The sequence below is a fragment of the Diadema antillarum genome, unplaced genomic scaffold (assembly GCF_040938485.1).
Source record: "Diadema antillarum isolate AM-2024a unplaced genomic scaffold, OU_Dant_1.0 seq00001427_RagTag, whole genome shotgun sequence".
Taxonomy (NCBI): domain Eukaryota; kingdom Metazoa; phylum Echinodermata; class Echinoidea; order Diadematoida; family Diadematidae; genus Diadema; species Diadema antillarum.
Window position 1 is genome coordinate 155,369 of NW_027272179.1, and position 14,558 is coordinate 169,926.

Consider the following 14,558-nt stretch of genomic DNA (forward strand, 5'->3'; position numbering starts at 1 on the left):
ATTAGCATGTTATCGTACAAATTATTTAAACTGCAATGAAATACCAGTACCTTGAATGAAAAATGCTTTGTGTTAAGTTAGACACAGTGTGGATGCCATAAAGATGCCAAGGTTTTTGGTCTGGTGTTGGTCCATTTAGAATGAACCAATCTTTGAATCCAGACTGTATGTATTATTATATGTTACCCATTTTGACATAATAAGTTATATAAACAACCAACAAAGTCCTTTAATGTATGTATGGGCAATATATTATCAGATTTCTTGGTCTTCAGTGTGCTGTATCGGATTGTGAATGTGGAGCTGTTTCAGTAATGATCAGGCATGCACTATTTGTATGTTGATGATTAGCGGGGCACTGTGGTATAATTTTTTTCCCTTTTTTTTTTCTCAATGTACAGTCAGCAATTATAGTCCAGATAATCTCCAAACATATATCTCGATGCATCTCTAAATTAGGACACATACATACAGGCGACTCCTGTTACAACAAATTCATCAGGACTGACAATGTTCTTTCTTTATACGTTGTATCTAGTTTTGTTGTCAGACAGACAAAGTACCAAATATAAAGAATTATATGATAATTTCAAGACCTATATTTTCAATTTGCTGTAACAAAATATAATTTGTTGTAACAGGAGCACCCAGCATTCAAAGCACACATAACGCAAATTAACCCATTGAGGACGGTTTGATTTTGCTACAGCACACATTTCCCATAGACGCTTGCCCGAGTTTACTCGGGACTCGTCCTCAAAAGGGTTAAGTGGGGTTTCTGGCAAAACAAACCCATTTTTGTGTTGTACAAAGTTATCATGTACTCTGCAAGCTGCCTTTATTACTGATTGTTACATTCTCACAGCAACATAAATTTGTCATGTACATATTCACAAAACTCATATTTACAGCAGACTGTACAAAAAAAGCTATTATACACACGAAAGGGAGGAAAATATATTCTGATCATATACAAAAGGGGATTTTGCATTGTTTACATGCATGCATTCTGACGATATTTTCCTAAAGCTGCTCTATGTCAAACACATCTTTGCACAAAGTGTCCGTACTACTTTTGCAGTGCCTTTTGCAAGATAAATGTAAATCAATCAGATTGTATTTCACTGTATCAGTGATTGTTTCTCATCACGACATTACAAAGCGTCGCAAAATTTTTGCAAAGTCATGAAAGTATTTTGACTGCAAAATTTCAACAAGTGCGTAGCATACTACATACTCCAAATCTTCCACTCTGGCACCATTACACTGCGATTGCAATTTCTAATGGAGGAGCTTACTCCGCACGCAGGACACACTATAAATACGGTACTCATTTTTGCTACAAAATTGAAATTCAATGACTTTGATTGTAAGTGTCATGCCAAGCATTAATTGTACTGTACAATTTCGTATCGGATGTGTTTTGGGGGCAAAACCTTACCCCAAAACAAGATGCCTTTAATGGAGATAAAAAACAGAAACAGTCCTCACTATAATGGCAAAACAAACAAGCAAACCAAAACCAAAAGTAGTTGCCTTTCTGGTTAGAACATGTAGCACTGGACAACGGGAAACTAATAATATAGCAAAGCTACATTCTTTTCAAAAGAGGTAGCAAAATTTCTAGCTTTCAATGTTGATGCTCATTCACTAGTGAAAGATACTGTTCTTATGCCCGGTTTCCATTTCACTGCGGAATGCACAAAATACTGAGACTCAAAAAACAATGGAATCTAAAGTCATTACTGGCTAAACTTGCAATTATTATTTTGCTTTCTTATTTTGTCAATTCTGTGAGTCACAGCATGCAGAGTGAACCCTGAATTTGACATGCTGTGCATCAAGATGAAATTGGTGTGCAACTCGGTACATTTACTATAATTTGAGGTATATGTGTATGAATATGTATTTCAGGTGAAAACTTTACATTAGAGCACAGCTTACACTTGCATGGGGGGGGGGGGAAGGATTCACAGTCAACTCTGTGTAAGTCTTTCTTGATGGAAATGGAGAAATGCATACTTTGGCTAAGATGATATGACATCTGCAATGCACAGGGGAATGCACACAAAAGAATATAAATGGAATGTAGATTGGGACCTTTCTAATTAGTATTATCAACAACCTGGCTGATTATTCGGCATATGCGCTGTCGACTTTCACAGAGTTGTCTGTATCTTACAACGGCGATGACAGAGACTCTGTCTCGGGCACAGACATCATTGCCCATTTCTTGGCACATTTGAAAGCAAGACAACAGTGAGGGTTGGTCTCGAAAGAGGGCAGGAGGTAGTCATCATATGGTTGTGTCCCAGTAGGCATGAGTATGCATAGAGTAAGCCAATGCACAAAAGGTTACAAACATAGCTGCAAATGCTGCCGTCCGTGACCCAATCATCACAGCAAATGGACTGCCCCCATTCATTGTCTGCCTTGAAGACAAAATGACTTTCTTGCTCTGAAAGTCCTCAGATATCAACATTTCCCAGTACAGTGGGTGTATCTCATGACAAAAGCACTAAAAAAAAAAAAAAAAAAAATCAAAAAAGAAACTATAGAGCGACAAGCCCATATATATCTTACTATATCTTTAGTAACATAAGCACACAACTTATAGTTCTATTCATCAAAAATATTGTGTATAATAAACAGCTTTATAATCAACAAAGAGAAACTGAGTAAAACACAAAACTATGATAAATATATATTAGATATACAATGTATGTACAAATGTTTTAGAAAAAAAAAGAAATATAGAAAAGTTATGTATCATGTAACTATAACTACTGGAAGAGGGAAAAAATGAATATAGAGACATGCATGTATACATATATATCATGCATTATTGCAAATAGCAGGTAAGTAAAGTTTTTGTCAATCAAAAGACTTTTGAGTGGATTTGTGTTTGACAAAGTGCAAACTGACCAAATCTATTAAAAAAAAAAAAATAAATCACAGAAGTCATTCTGTAGACACACATTACCTGTTATAGGACGTTCTACTGACAGTATACATTCTGCTGTTGATTTTCTTGGTATCTATTGCAAACTGTTTATACTCAACACCATAATTATGAAGTCAGTTATCGCAATTATGGATATTTGTCATTCATTTCCATGTTTAGACATTGTTGGTTTCCATCTTGCTACCAGTATATTTTACCTCCAAACACTCGGACGATCGTTTAAAATCCTTGCACCGCCTGACCTGGAATTCATTTACTTAGGGGACTGAAGCAGCCAGCTTATGTTCCCTACATCAATGTTATCCGGATCAACGTCGAAGTTTACGTCGCCAAACATTTGGTCGAAGCTCAAGTTGTGGAAGCTGGTGTTTGCGGAGTCTCTGTCCCCTTGTCTCTTTGGGGTGGTGAGAACGTGTGATTTCTTGTTCCCGACATCCCCTCCGAGTGCATTTGGAATGGTCTTTCTCGGGGGCGAGAGCAAGAGGTGCCTTGGTGTGTTGGAATGTCCCACTCTGTGGTTGGGGGTGAAGCCCGTCTTGAAGGGGGTGAAATTGAAGTCCATGTCCTTTACCGGGAATCCTGCGTTTGGGCCCGGTGTGAAGCCGCGGATTGGCGACAGCCATTCGGGATAGGTGGTCTTTGGCGGCGTCTGTAGGAGGTCATCGCCGATGTCGAGCTCGAGGTTGTCCATGAGTGCATTCTCCTTGCCATCAACCCCTTTCTCAAGAGAGGAGGCTTGCCTCAGCATGGAGTCCCTCACAGCAAGCAGGAGCTTGTCATCCCCCAGGCTGGAATCGCCGCTCCCATAGCCAGAGTCCAAGGTGGTTCTCCCCGCTGTGGAGCTGGGGCATTCCATCGACAAATTGGGGAGGCGGGAAGAGGGAGTTGTTTTCGGGCCTTGCTTTGGCGCGGTCTTCTTCTTCTTCTTGACCTTGTGGATGGGGCGGGGCTGTGAGGGCGGGGACATCAGCTCCATCGGTGGTGGTGGGGGGTTCTCGCCATTTGCCGGCACCAGCTGGCCAGTCTTGGGGTCGGCTGTGAAGTAAATGGGGAGCGGCACCAGGGCATACGGGGAAGCCCCCTTGGGCAAAATCGGTGGCGGCACACGTCTGGAACCTAGAAAATCAAAATGCAGAATGTGCAGTGTAACATCAGTGCATTTGTCCTAAGTACTATGGGTGGTATTCTGAAATCCTTCCTAGGAGGAAATTTCTTCCTAAGTCAGGATTTCTTCCTAAGTAGTATTCTGAAAATCTTCCTAAGTTTCTTCCCAAGTAGACTTAGGAAGAAACTTAGGAAGGGGGCGGGAATATGCAAATTTCTGACTCAGGAAGAAGTTGGTATTCTAGAATGCACTTAGGAAAGAAATTTAGGAAAATATTTAGGAAAGCTTCACCCCCTGTCCTAAGTACGTTGTTAAGAATAGCAAGCTGCAGACATCGTGATAGGTGCACTTGTCATTCACTGCACACACATGTACTTTGATGCGCGAAATGAGCGTGAGAAAGGGGACATGCCGCGCACACGTGTATTTGACCCTACGTCATAGTAATATGCGATTGCCATTGGTTAGTTCCTTATGATACGGCATTTCGTATTGGCTTAAGAAAGGAGGTGGGCGGGGATAAAGATGGCCTAATTTGCATTAACCCTAAAAAGACTGGGCTATTTTGATGCCTCGTAGGACTGGGGGGGGGGGGCTCAATGCTCCCCCCCCAAGATCTTGGCCGTTGACCGCGTGATTTCAAGGAAAATTGGCACCCGCATCACCCGCAAGGTAATCTACAAAACTGAATAGGTAATTATTTAAAAAATATTCAAATTTATTTTTAATCAATTAATTATGCTAATTTATGGATGAATTTAAAAAAATGGCTGTAAATCTGTAATTAATTGTAAAAAACTGCTAATTTTTGGTTTAGGCAATCTGTGTAGGATTCTTATTGAATGTACATAAAAAAAACCGGCGGTATCAAACATTTTTTCTAATGTTTTTTTATTGTTTTTAAAATTTCTTATGTATTTTATTGTTTTTGACTTTTTGTTTTTTATTGTATTTTTCATTGGAAATCATCGGCGATCATAAAGAACATGAAAATAAATGATTTTGATCAGTAAAAGTAGAAATAATGATACATATATGAATTTTGGGCAGAAACAGAATTTGCATTGGATTTGTACATGAAATCACGTTTTTGAGCAATTTCGGGTCTGACATGCACTTACAAAATATTGCGTAACTTCAGAACCGCGTACCCGGGCGCAGCAAATTTGGTCTCAAAAGTTGCGCAAGACTTAAAAGAAAAAAGTTATGAAACGTTGCAGCGCGAGATTTTTATGCTCCAGATTTATCGCGAAAAATGTCGAGGGGGGGCCCAAAAAGCCCCCCAGTCTTTTTAAGGTTAAGAAGTGCCTAGGAAGAAATTTCAGAATACCAATTTTGTCATTCCTAGGCACTTCCAAAGTTTCTGACTTAGGAAGAAACTTAGGAAGATTTTCAGAATACCCCACCCTATATCTCAATGCACTACCTAACAACACCACATCTAGTGTTTGAGGCTATATGTACACAGTTGAAATTTAGCGAGCACAAATTTGTTGTATTGACTTTACTGCACCCGCCATTTCTTTTTTTTTTGGTAGTTACAGCAAACTGTATAATGAACACAGTTTTAACGAAGGTTTGCTATAAGGTAGTAAAAAATCATGTCCCATGATTATCATACATCTATTAAAAATACACTTTGTATACTTGGCTTCAACAAAATTTTTATACAACAACAACAAATCGGTCACAAGGACTTTGCTGTAATAGGAGTAACCAATATTCTGTCAACAATAAAAGTGTGGTTATGTAATACATGATTCCTTACTTCTGTGATTTGGGCGGGTCAGCACAGGAGTGGAAGAGAAGACTGGTGCATGATCCATTCCTATATGGTCCTGTGTGGGCAGCATGGGAACACCGTTGGAATCTGCGACCAAGATACCGTCACCAGTCAATGGGTTCATTGCAGGGCCCCCTGAGAAACGGAGATAGAGTAACCATGAATCGGAACTCAGCTTGTCAAATCATTTGTGAAATAATTTCCTCTGAGAAAACTAAGATACAGTGCACTGCCGTTATAATGAACACAGTTACCTATAACAAGATTCTGGTTACAAATAAAAGTTACAAGTAAATATTCGGACCGCAACATTTTCTGCTCTATGTCTTTTATTGTTCATTTGTTCGGTTATAACAAAATTTTGATATAATGAAAGAAAATGGCTGGATGCGAGAACTTTGTTACATCGGGAGTCTATTGTATCAATCAGCAATTAAAAATGAAACGTTAAAGGGATAGTACAGTATTGGTGGGGATGAGAATTGGGCTTTTAACTTTTTGCGAGATACCAAGAAAACACTTATGATATAGTACAGAGCATACCATTTTAAGAGGAATTCAAAGTTTATTTGATGAAAATCGGGTTTGGAATGACAGAAACATCCAAAAACAAAGTAAAACAAAGCGATCGTGATAAAGTGTGGGTCCCACACTTTATTACAATCGCTCTTTTTGGATATCTCAGCCATTTCAAAACCAATTTTCATCAAATAAACGTTGAATTCCTCATAGAATTACATGCTCTTTCATATTTCATAAGAGGTTTTCTCATTATCTCACCAAAAAATGTTAGAAACCTGAAATTAGGTCTCAACCAAAACTGTACGATCCCTTTAATGTCATTATCATGACTAGAAGTGGTGTTAGTACTATCATATTGTGAATGTAACCATTATTTTCACTCCTACTACCGTAATTGCAACTGTACTAGGGTAAGCACTATCAAAGCTTATACATTGAACCGGTACTACATTGTAATGAAAAAAAGAGATATTGTGTCAAGGCTAAGACAGGATTAGGTACCTTGTAAATGTGGATTTCCCATGGCAGCCATGTCAATGGGAGTACCATCGGGCATGAAACATTCGGACATCCCGGCCCGGTACGCCATCTCGTCATGGATGATGACGCGCCGCTCGGGCAGGCGGACGATCGTGCCCGGACGCAGCGTCCAGTAGGCCGGCTGACCAGGGCCAGAGGGCGCCTCGCGGATGAAGATCTTGTGTAGAGAGAGGTTGTGACGTATAGAATTCTGTGTAGGAAGAAGACAGCAAATATAGGTAAAGATGCTGAAGTGTGTCAAGAGGAAATTTATCAAAAATATATTTTTGTCATTCCAAATATTATACGTCAAGAATACAATGCACATTTAATGAAACAACAATGTAACTTTGACAAATTACCTGGACCAAAATGCTTGATTAGATTCCATCAACCATTGTACTTCAGTTTGGAAGACACAATTTGACTTGTATTCATGTTTGGACAGGATTGCTCTGCCTAACAACCTCGGAGGGAGAGAGCAGCAAATCATGGCTCTGACAGAGTCTTAGAAAATTTTATGAAAATAATGGAAGCGTTTTCAATGTTAAAGTAGTATTACAACACAAAGCTTCATGGAAAGGGATCTACTGCACAGTATAGTTGTGATCTGTGATCTCATTATACATGGTGAAATTAGACTTCAACGTGAAAACGACAACAAAAACCTCTTTTGTTCCTACCTTCCAGCCGAGCTTGGCCGACCTGAAGTAGGGAAAGTTTGTCTCAATCCAGAAGTAGATATCCCTAAGGGTCATCTTGCCCTCTGGCACACTGCTGATCGCAAACTGAATCAGGGAGCTGTAGGAGTAAGGTGGTCGCTCCCCGTGTGGATCCTGAGTGAGCCATAAAGAAGTCACATTTAATCATCTCAATCGATAAAGAAAATACAGTGCTTCAAACTCTAGAATTAATTGAATACTGTTTACAGTATATGACCATTATTTAAAGGACAAGTTCACCCTCATAAACATAAGGATTGAGAGAATGTAGCAATATTAGGAGAACACGTCATTGAAAGTTTGAGGAAAATCGGACAACCCGTTCAAAAGTTATACATTTTTGAAGTTTTTGTGTAGTAACCGCTGGATGAGAAGACTACTGCAGTGTATGAATAACTTAGATGTCACATGCGTACAACAATATAAGGAAAATATAAAGAGAATTTCACAAAATTCCATCTTTTGAAAAAAGTACATATTCCCTTGACTCGTTACCGACCTATGTTAGGGGTAATATTATTCCCCCTGCTTTTAGAAAGAGACAAGTCAGGTGCTCTTTTATTATGCGAAAAAAGTGAAAATATGTTGAATTTTCTTTACATTTTCTTTATCCTGTTGTACGCATATGACTCACATGCTGTAGTAGTCTCCTCATCCAGCGGTTCCAACACAAAAATTTTAAAAATTCATAACTTTTGCATCGATTGTCCAATTTTCCTCAAACTTTCACTGATGTGTTCTACTAATATTGTTGCATTTTCTCAATCCTTATGTTTATGAAGGTGAACTTGTCCTTTAAAATGGCAGTTCATCTTTGAGATTTGATGCCAAATTAGGCTATACATTGGCAGTCTGTACACAAAGGGCTGTGCAAGTCCACATTAATACATTGTATGATTTGTGCAATACAGTCAAACAGTCTGCATTAACCTGTCCATCCAAACCCCCTCTCCTTGGCTGATGAAATGCGATCATGGCAATACTGATGCAAGTAACTATTCAAACAATATTGCCAATATATGGCACCTGTACTGAATAATATTTCTTTCCCAAAAGGATCATTGTCTTTCGATGGCTTATGTTTAATAGTCAGCAATGTCTGTAATTAAAATAATGCAAGGTGATTCTTTTATTTCTAAACACATTCTCAATTTTTTTGTACATACTGGAAGTGGCACTTGGTAAAAAACCAAATTATCAATTAACCCTATTCTAACTGGGCTATTTGAGACCAAGTTTTTACTGAGGGGGGGTCAATTTGACCCCCCCTTCAGATCTCGGCCGCCGATCGCGCGATCGCCGCGCCTGAATATAGAGCCGGATGTCAACTACAAGATTACATGGTCATACAAAAGAAAAATTTTGATTTTCTATTTTTAGTAAATTAATTATGCAAATTTATGCATGTAATCATATTTTCACCTATAACTCCATTAAAAAGACTGAATGATTGCTAAATTTTTGTGTAAGAGTTCCTCACGACACATTGAACAATTTTTTTGTAAAAAAATAGCACAATCAAAATCAGTTTCTTTTGTTTTTATTGTTTTGTTATAATTTCTTATGTATTTCGTTGTTTTTTGACCTTTTGTTTTCTATTGTTTTTTGACCAAAATTTATTGCAGGCACTTTTTCAAGCTTATCTGCATTAAAATTGATTAATTTCAATGGTTAAAAGTTGAAATAATCCAATTTATATCAATTTAACCAAAAAACACAATTTACATTGGATTTGCACACGATATCATGAATTTGAGCCATTTTCAGGTTGACATGCATACGCAAAACATTACGTAACTTCAGAACGGTGTACCCAGACATCGCAAATTTGGTCTCAAAATATGCGGGAGACTTCAAAGAAAAAAGTCATGAGACGACGCGGCAAAATCTTTGCGCGTTACGGAATCGCGGTGTGAAATGTTGAGGGGGGGTCAAAGTGACCCCCCCCCCCCCCCCCCCCGTTAGAATAGGGTTAAAGCAGATATTGAAATATGAAGGAAGAAGTTCAATTCTAGGAATGATATCAAAAGAAACAAATTTAAAGAACACAGTTTTGGATTAGAACAAACTAACTCCGCATCCAAAGGTACCTTTAAGTCTTGCAGAGTTACCGGGTCAAGATCTGGGGCAGACATCCTCCTCAGCCATGTGATGTTAGTCAGGCTGTCATCTTGGTTACCTGCTGTCATGGGAACATGAGATTCGAAGGCAAAAAAAAAAGTCAAGTGTGAACTAGTTTGCACATGACGTGAACATATGCCCTACCATTTTTCAATGTCTTCATTGAATTTTAATAGCATGCACAGGTGTCAGACACAGAAAATCCCAAACCCTCTCAAAAAGTGCTGATACATTTTCTTATTCCTTTTTTTTTTAAGTTCCTCCTCATTGGTTTCTACACGTACACTCCAACTACTTACTATGGAAGCCCTGCGACACACTGTTACAATATAAATTCAGTAGGACACCACGGCCCAACTTCATAAAAAGTTGTTATGACAGAAACTCTTGATGGAATGACTATTGTCATGGTAATGTCAAGAATCCAGAGCTCTCCCTGATTGGCTTTTGCTGACAGGAAGTTGCTATTCCATCAAGAGTTGGCATCCTAGCATCTTCTATGAAATGGGCCCAGAAGTGACACTGGATGATATTAGTGACAAATGTTGATCTGCTATATATGAAGTTCAGATTTGTCTAAAACAGACAAATAGATACATATCATGATAGATTTCTCTGTGACATTTCAAAAGAGCAAAGAAATCCACTCCACATAAACAAATAGGTCTACTCAAAACACAAACAAACAAACAAAAGAAAAAAGGAGATACAGCATAAGTCATGGGGTTCCTTGAAATGACTGGTTGTTACCTCTTGCAACAAGACTAATCCCTCTCATCTGTTCACCAACACTGAGGCTCAGACTGCCCTGTCCAACCTGTGGGTTGCAGCCTTCTGGCATCCCCTCAATCCCTGCTGTGATGGGCATGACCATTCCCTGCTGCCCCAAGGCACTCTGGCTGAGGTATTGTGCCCTGAGTTCCAAGTCCTCCCTCTCCTTGGGCGTGAGATTCTCGCCGCCGTCGAGGAAGAACATCTGGGTTGGAGTCACGTGGTCTCCGGCGGTGGCGGGGTTCGAGGGTTCTTTCTTGACTCTGCTGGACTCCTTGGCAAGTAGCCGGCTCGGCATGTTGATCCTGGATTGACTCAGACTAGAGACAGGGGTCATCTGGAGCGGTCTGCCGGACGACGTGTCCCTCCGACCGGCAGGGCCGTTGGGGGTCGTTTTTGCGTCCTTGGACACAAGTTTTGACGTGCTGGTCACACGCGGGGTCGACCCCGACGCCCGCTTCTTCGGCGGCCTCAAAATGATCACCTCGTGCGCGTGTCTGCGTTTCTTTGGTGGCGTGCTGCTGTAGCCGCTGCCAAGGCTGCGCTGCAGGAGAGAGCTCTTTCGTGACAGCGGGGTCACAGCATTGTGCCCTCCAGTGTTTGAGTCTGCACAAGCATTCTGCAGACTTGGTGATGAATTGGGCCCAAGGACTGTTGCATTTGGGGTACAGCTACAGTCAGAATTCTTGATTTTCGATACAGATGACACTGGACTCAAAAACTTTGCTTCTGCTTTATTTCCCTGAAGAAAACTGGACTCCTCGTCATCAAGAATCGTCTTGATGGCTTCTGAAAGTTCCACTCTCTCTGTGTCAGACATTTTCCTGACTTATCAGAGACTCAGTTCCCCTCTTGCTTCTAAGGAGTCCAACACTGTGTCCCTGTGGCTCCAAAGTCTTTCAGACCGGAAGTGCTGAAATGGCAATTTAATACAGAAATGAATGTGGTTTGAGTTAACAATGCTGCAGTGGCAAAAAATTATTCAATCCAATTACTGTAAAAGTAGATATTTTCACGCCACTAATTTTTTCGCGCTTGGCTGGGTAAGAAGAGTTTCACGTGTTTATAATTCCGTGGAATCAAGACTCCCACACAGGAACATGTGGCAAGAAAAAATATTCATGTACTCTTATTTTCGTGCTAGTTTTTGGTTCTGTGAAATGCGCAAAAATTTTCACTTACAGTACAATTCTTGTCTATCATGCAGATCTTAAGAGTGTCATGTAGATGTCAAGTAAGACATGCAACTATACGGACACCTGATATTTCTGTCAACTAGACAAGTGTCCATTGAGTTGACAGAAAGATCGGTCTGTACAAATCTGGTCATTGGGACATGTTCCGCAGAGACTGCGTCTGGCTCCTCCGGACAGACGGATGCATATCGATCTATCTTTCTGTCAAAAAATAGAGTGTCTATAGATGCCTATCCGTCTAACTGTTAGCTGGTCACATGAAATTAGCCAGATGCATGCTATTGCTAACGTAAACTTTGTTAGAGCTAATTAACATGCATGGTTAGTGAAGTGCAAGTCACACACTACACAGTGCAGTGAACATTTAAAGTCACCAGTTGAAGAAGTTGACTTGGGCTGACTTTGCTGTGGTGCTGAGACTTTCACTTAAATACCTGGTACAGTAATTTCTGTCCTGTTACCAGTAGTGTTAGTGTTTTAACCGTTAAGTGTTACAAACTAACGTTAGAATCTTCTCAAACTTGCAACTAACCGTTACACTAACCAGACTTAGTAATGTTACAACAATTTAAAATAGATTAACGTAGATAAAATTTAACCGTTAGACTAACGTTAAAGTTATAGTTAGTAGCCTATACTCAAACTCTACAAAGCAGTGCTCAGCCTTAATTCAAAAACTAAAAAGTATTATTTTATTGGCTACAAAACTTAGACAGAACCGTCAGAAGGAATGGGGGGTAACACGTTAGACTAGGGATGAGCTAGTAGAAATCATGTGACGTTTACAAACATCAGTCGGTTAATGTGAAATTTGCCATTGCATTGCCCTGTGCATTATATGCGTGTATAGATAATCTACAAACAGTAGGGGCCTACTAGTACCGAAAAAAGCAATTTAGAAATCTACACGTACACACACGTACCACGTCCACACACCATGCACACACCAGCTTGCAGCTGTAGATAATACACACGCGTTCCAGAATACACGCACTGACAACACGAATTCCTGTCCTACCGATCTGCAACCGGATGTCAGCGAATATGCCTTCGAGCGACACTGGAAATGTCTCTCCTAAGTCCAACTAAAGGTGAAATGATCCAATTTTGAACAAAATTTGAATTACCTGACTTGTTTAAGCCTCGGATCTGGGATTGCTGCGAAATCCAGCTTGTGTTAATCGGCGTTCCAGGCATATGCACTATCCTCCATTCGCACGACGTACATCATTATGCATGCAAGAGATCGAATTTAAAACTCCTGCCTATGAATGCTGATTATCCAATCATCGCTCAGTATCGATCGAGGCTAACCACATCATGAACAATAGAGGGCGACATAGTCGTTGTTTGCATCCGCGGCCAATGGCCGAAAATAAAATTCTGAGAAAAAAATCGGAGGTTTTATCAACTGACCCACACATATCAAAACTTACTCATACTACTTATCAATTATATAAGGTTGATTATACGTTGTTCGAACTTACATGAGACCATCTAGATCAGCCTTCCTGATTGGAATATATGAGAAAACACTTTTTTTCACCAAGCTTTGTTTTATTTCACATTTCATTCGTTGCTTTACATTTAATTTTCAATTCAAATTCAAAATTATTTTATTTCTATATAAAGTAATATAAAGTCATATGCATAATGCTAGAGAGCATAGTATTTTAAGGAACTTTTAATCAGGTAAGTTTCAGCAAAATATGAATACAATAATATCAACTTTGGTTTGGATAGATAAACAAGGTAGCAAAACAATATTATTAATTATTTTGTAACTCTACATGGAAAAGAGGAATTCACAAGAAAATCATAGCTAATGGATAGAAGGTGAGGGCATCTCAAGACATTTCACATGAGTGTGTGAATAAGCAAAGAAAGTAGGCCTCACGAAACACACCACAGACAAACACGCACAAAAGCAAGTACCCCCCCACACACACACACACACGCGCGCACACACACACACACACACACACACACACACAAATATTCATCTCCTTCAAAATCAAGCAAAATCTGTTGTAATTTCTTGCAATTTTCGTGATATAGCGGCAGGTACAAGCTTATGGAACCAGAAATTTAGGTATATAGGCCCTAATTTTATTTGTGGAGAGAATTACTTAGTGTCAATGACTAAAATATTCCACTAAAATGTTTTAGTTTATATGTATTTTTGTTAAATTTTGTCAAGAGCTACATGGTATGTATATTTCATAAAAGTTGATATAGCAACTTTTCCTAGAGTGGCAATTGTCATGGTAATAACAAGAATATAGCTTCCTGATTGCCTGTTGCTATTGGAAGTTAACCCATTCCAGCAAAAGTTGCTATCCTAACATCTTCTAATGAAATGGGGCTGAAATCAGACTGACTTGAGGACGTGTATAGCATTACCGTACTAGGCAGTCTCAAGTTGACAGGAAATATTGTTTTAGTGATTGGGCATAATACAACGAGACGGCCTACCAACGCAGCCGTATGTTCTGCAAGTTCCCATGCATTTTTTGATATTGCTTGCAATGCAAACCACAATCTATCACTATACGATCATAAAAAGCGCTTATGATAACATGACTCGAGGAAAGTATTGCCATATCAACAAGAAAGAAATTATTTTATCATACAATTAGCTCCAAAGATATGAAGAGTTTGTTTGCAAAAAACCAATAAGTCCATACTTGCCAAAATGGAGATATTTGCGATTAAAGGTCAAGAAAAATAAAGAGAATAATAAGAAAATGTTTGCTTCTTTTGACCATAACTTCAAAAATGTACCTTTATATGTAGTGACCAATATATCATTTAAAAGGTATTATTTTGTACTTTATGACAGAGACCGTACTTC

At 39.2% G+C, this 14,558-nt stretch overlaps 1 protein-coding gene across 1 annotated transcript; it reads right to left on the reverse strand.

The window, feature by feature from the left end:
• Positions 1 to 3,147: 3,147 nt before the first annotated feature.
• On the reverse strand, positions 3,148 to 11,373 carry LOC139709364 (uncharacterized). The gene is made up of 6 exons (XM_071621321.1): positions 10,481 to 11,373; positions 9,707 to 9,797; positions 7,578 to 7,730; positions 6,877 to 7,105; positions 5,839 to 5,988; positions 3,148 to 4,081 (listed from the first exon to the last, which is right to left on the reverse strand). Exons 1-6 carry the CDS (start codon positions 11,326 to 11,328, stop codon positions 3,219 to 3,221), a joined length of 2,334 nt encoding a protein of 777 aa, XP_071477422.1. The 5' UTR covers positions 11,329 to 11,373; the 3' UTR covers positions 3,148 to 3,218.
• Positions 11,374 to 14,558: the final 3,185 nt, after the last annotated feature.

What these genes read in the sequence shown, in the direction of transcription:
- LOC139709364 (XM_071621321.1), bottom strand. Translation starts at nt 11,328, where the DNA reads ATGTCTGACACAGAGAGAGTGGAACTTTCAGAAGCCATCAAGACGATT. An exon ending in TAACTCTGCAAGACTTAAAG is followed by an intron (nt 7,731 to 9,706) that starts GTACCTTTGGAT and finishes TGGCTCACTCAG; the next exon opens with GATCCACACGGGGAGCGACC. An exon ending in GACCCGCCCAAATCACAGAA is followed by an intron (nt 4,082 to 5,838) that starts GTAAGGAATCAT and finishes TTGATTTTCTAG; the next exon opens with GTTCCAGACGTGTGCCGCCA.